This window comes from Camellia sinensis, chromosome 7, assembly GCF_055761805.1.
Source record: "Camellia sinensis isolate YWXY chromosome 7, ASM5576180v1, whole genome shotgun sequence".
NCBI lineage: Eukaryota > Viridiplantae > Streptophyta > Magnoliopsida > Ericales > Theaceae > Camellia > Camellia sinensis.
In genome coordinates, this window is record NC_138967.1 from 82,701,117 (window position 1) to 82,702,954 (window position 1,838).

General features: G+C 37.5%; 1 protein-coding gene across 1 annotated transcript; it reads left to right on the plus strand.

The window, feature by feature from the left end:
* Nucleotides 1-282: 282 nt before the first annotated feature.
* Nucleotides 283-920, plus strand: LOC145795911 (uncharacterized). Its single transcript, XM_082880852.1, has 2 exons — nt 283-533; nt 638-920. The coding sequence occupies exons 1-2, from the start codon at nt 283-285 to the stop codon at nt 918-920; spliced, it is 534 nt and encodes a 177-aa protein (XP_082736978.1).
* Nucleotides 921-1,838: the final 918 nt, after the last annotated feature.

Sequence of the window (1,838 nt, forward strand, 5' to 3'; positions counted from 1 at the left end):
CATGATGAATGATTGTCCACTCATAGCTAAAAATGCCAACCGTCTTGCGACAAGTTTGGCCAGATCCGCTTTTGCACCAAGATCAAATGTGAGAACCAATACTAGGAGAGAAACTTTAAGACAAGGTCGAGTGTTTGCACTTATGCTTGGCGACGTTTAGAACACTGAATCTGTGGTGTCAGGTATACTCCCTAATTGTGCTCAAAATGCATATGTGCTGGTTCTACACATTCATTCGTGTCGCATACTTTTTCTAGCAAATTGACTAGACCACTAGAACCTATGAATTATTTGTTGTTTGTATCTACACCTTCTGGGGATTCTATGATGTGTGCTTATGTGTATCCTGCATGTGACATCATAATTGGGGATGTGTTATTATATGTTGATTTGCTGCCATTGGACATTGCTCATTTTGATTGCATATTGGGTATGGACTGGTTGACTAAGCACCGTGTAACTATTGATTGTGTGAATAAATTTGTTGCTTTCCGACCACATGGCTTGTCTGAATTTGTGTTTGTTGGAAATGGGTTAGTTCCACCTCTGTATATGATTTCTGCTTTGAAAGTGGCCAATTGCTTAGAAAAGGATGTAGGGATTATTTGTGCAGTGTTTTAAATGTGACTTCTAATAGCCCTAATATGGAAGCTATTCTTGTAGTTAATGAATTTCCTGATGTATTTCCAAATGAACTACCCGGTGATTTGATTGATAGAGAAATTGAATTTATCATTGATGTAGTGCCTGGAACACAACCAATTTCCAAAACCCCATATAGAATGTCAACCTCTGAATTAAAAGAACTGAAAGTCCAACTTCAAGAACTACTACACAAGAAGTTTATCCGACCGAGTACTTCACCTTGGGGTGCTCTCGTTTTATTTGTCAAGAAGAAAGATGGGCCTTTGAGGCTATGAATTGATTACTGTGAATTGAACAAAGTGACTATTTAAGAACAAATATCCATTACCCAAAATAGATGATTTGTTTGACCAACTCTAGGGAGCCCAAGTCTTTTCAAAAATTGACCTTAGATCTGGATACCACCAATTGAAAGTTAAAGAAGAAGACATAGAGAAAAACTGCCTTTCGGACTAGATATGGGCACTATGAGTTTTTGGTAATGCCATTTGGGGTAACAAATGCACTAGCCATCTTCACGGACCTAATGAATAGAGTATTTAAACAATTTCTTGATGAGTTTGTTGTTGTGTTCATTGATGATTTATTGATTTATTCTATAAACAGGGAAGAACATGAAAATCACTTGAGAATCGTGCTACAAAATTTGAGGGAAAAGAAATTGTATGCAAAATTTTCCAAATGTGAATTCTAGCTTGATTGTGTGACATTTCTAGGGCATGTAATCAACAAGAATTGCATATCAGTGGACCCACAAAAAATTGAAGCTATTGTAGACTGGCCTAGACCAACCACTGTGACTGAAGTTAGAAGTTTTCTGGGGCTTGCTGGTTATTACCACCGATTTGTAAAGGACTTCTCTAAACTTGCCATGCCATTGACATAGTTGACACAGAAAAATGCACCATTTGATTGGACTGATCAAAGAGAGTCCACTTTCCAAGAACTGAAGACTAGACTGGTGATTGCACCAATTTTGACTCTTCCTAATAGTACATATGGGTTTCAAATTTACAATGATGCTTCATACAAAGACTTGGGATGTGTGTTAATGTAGAATGGGAAGGTAATTGCATATACTTCACGACAACTCCAACCACATGAGAAGAATTATCCGACTCATGACCTTGAACTTGTAGTTGTGGTTTTTGCTTTGAAAATCTGACGCCATTATCTATATGGAGCGACTTGTG

What these genes read in the sequence shown, in the direction of transcription:
- LOC145795911 (XM_082880852.1), top strand. Translation starts at nt 283, where the DNA reads ATGAATTATTTGTTGTTTGTATCTACACCTTCTGGGGATTCTATGATG. An exon ending in TTTGTGTTTGTTGGAAATGG is followed by an intron (nt 534 to 637) that starts GTTAGTTCCACC and finishes GACTTCTAATAG; the next exon opens with CCCTAATATGGAAGCTATTC.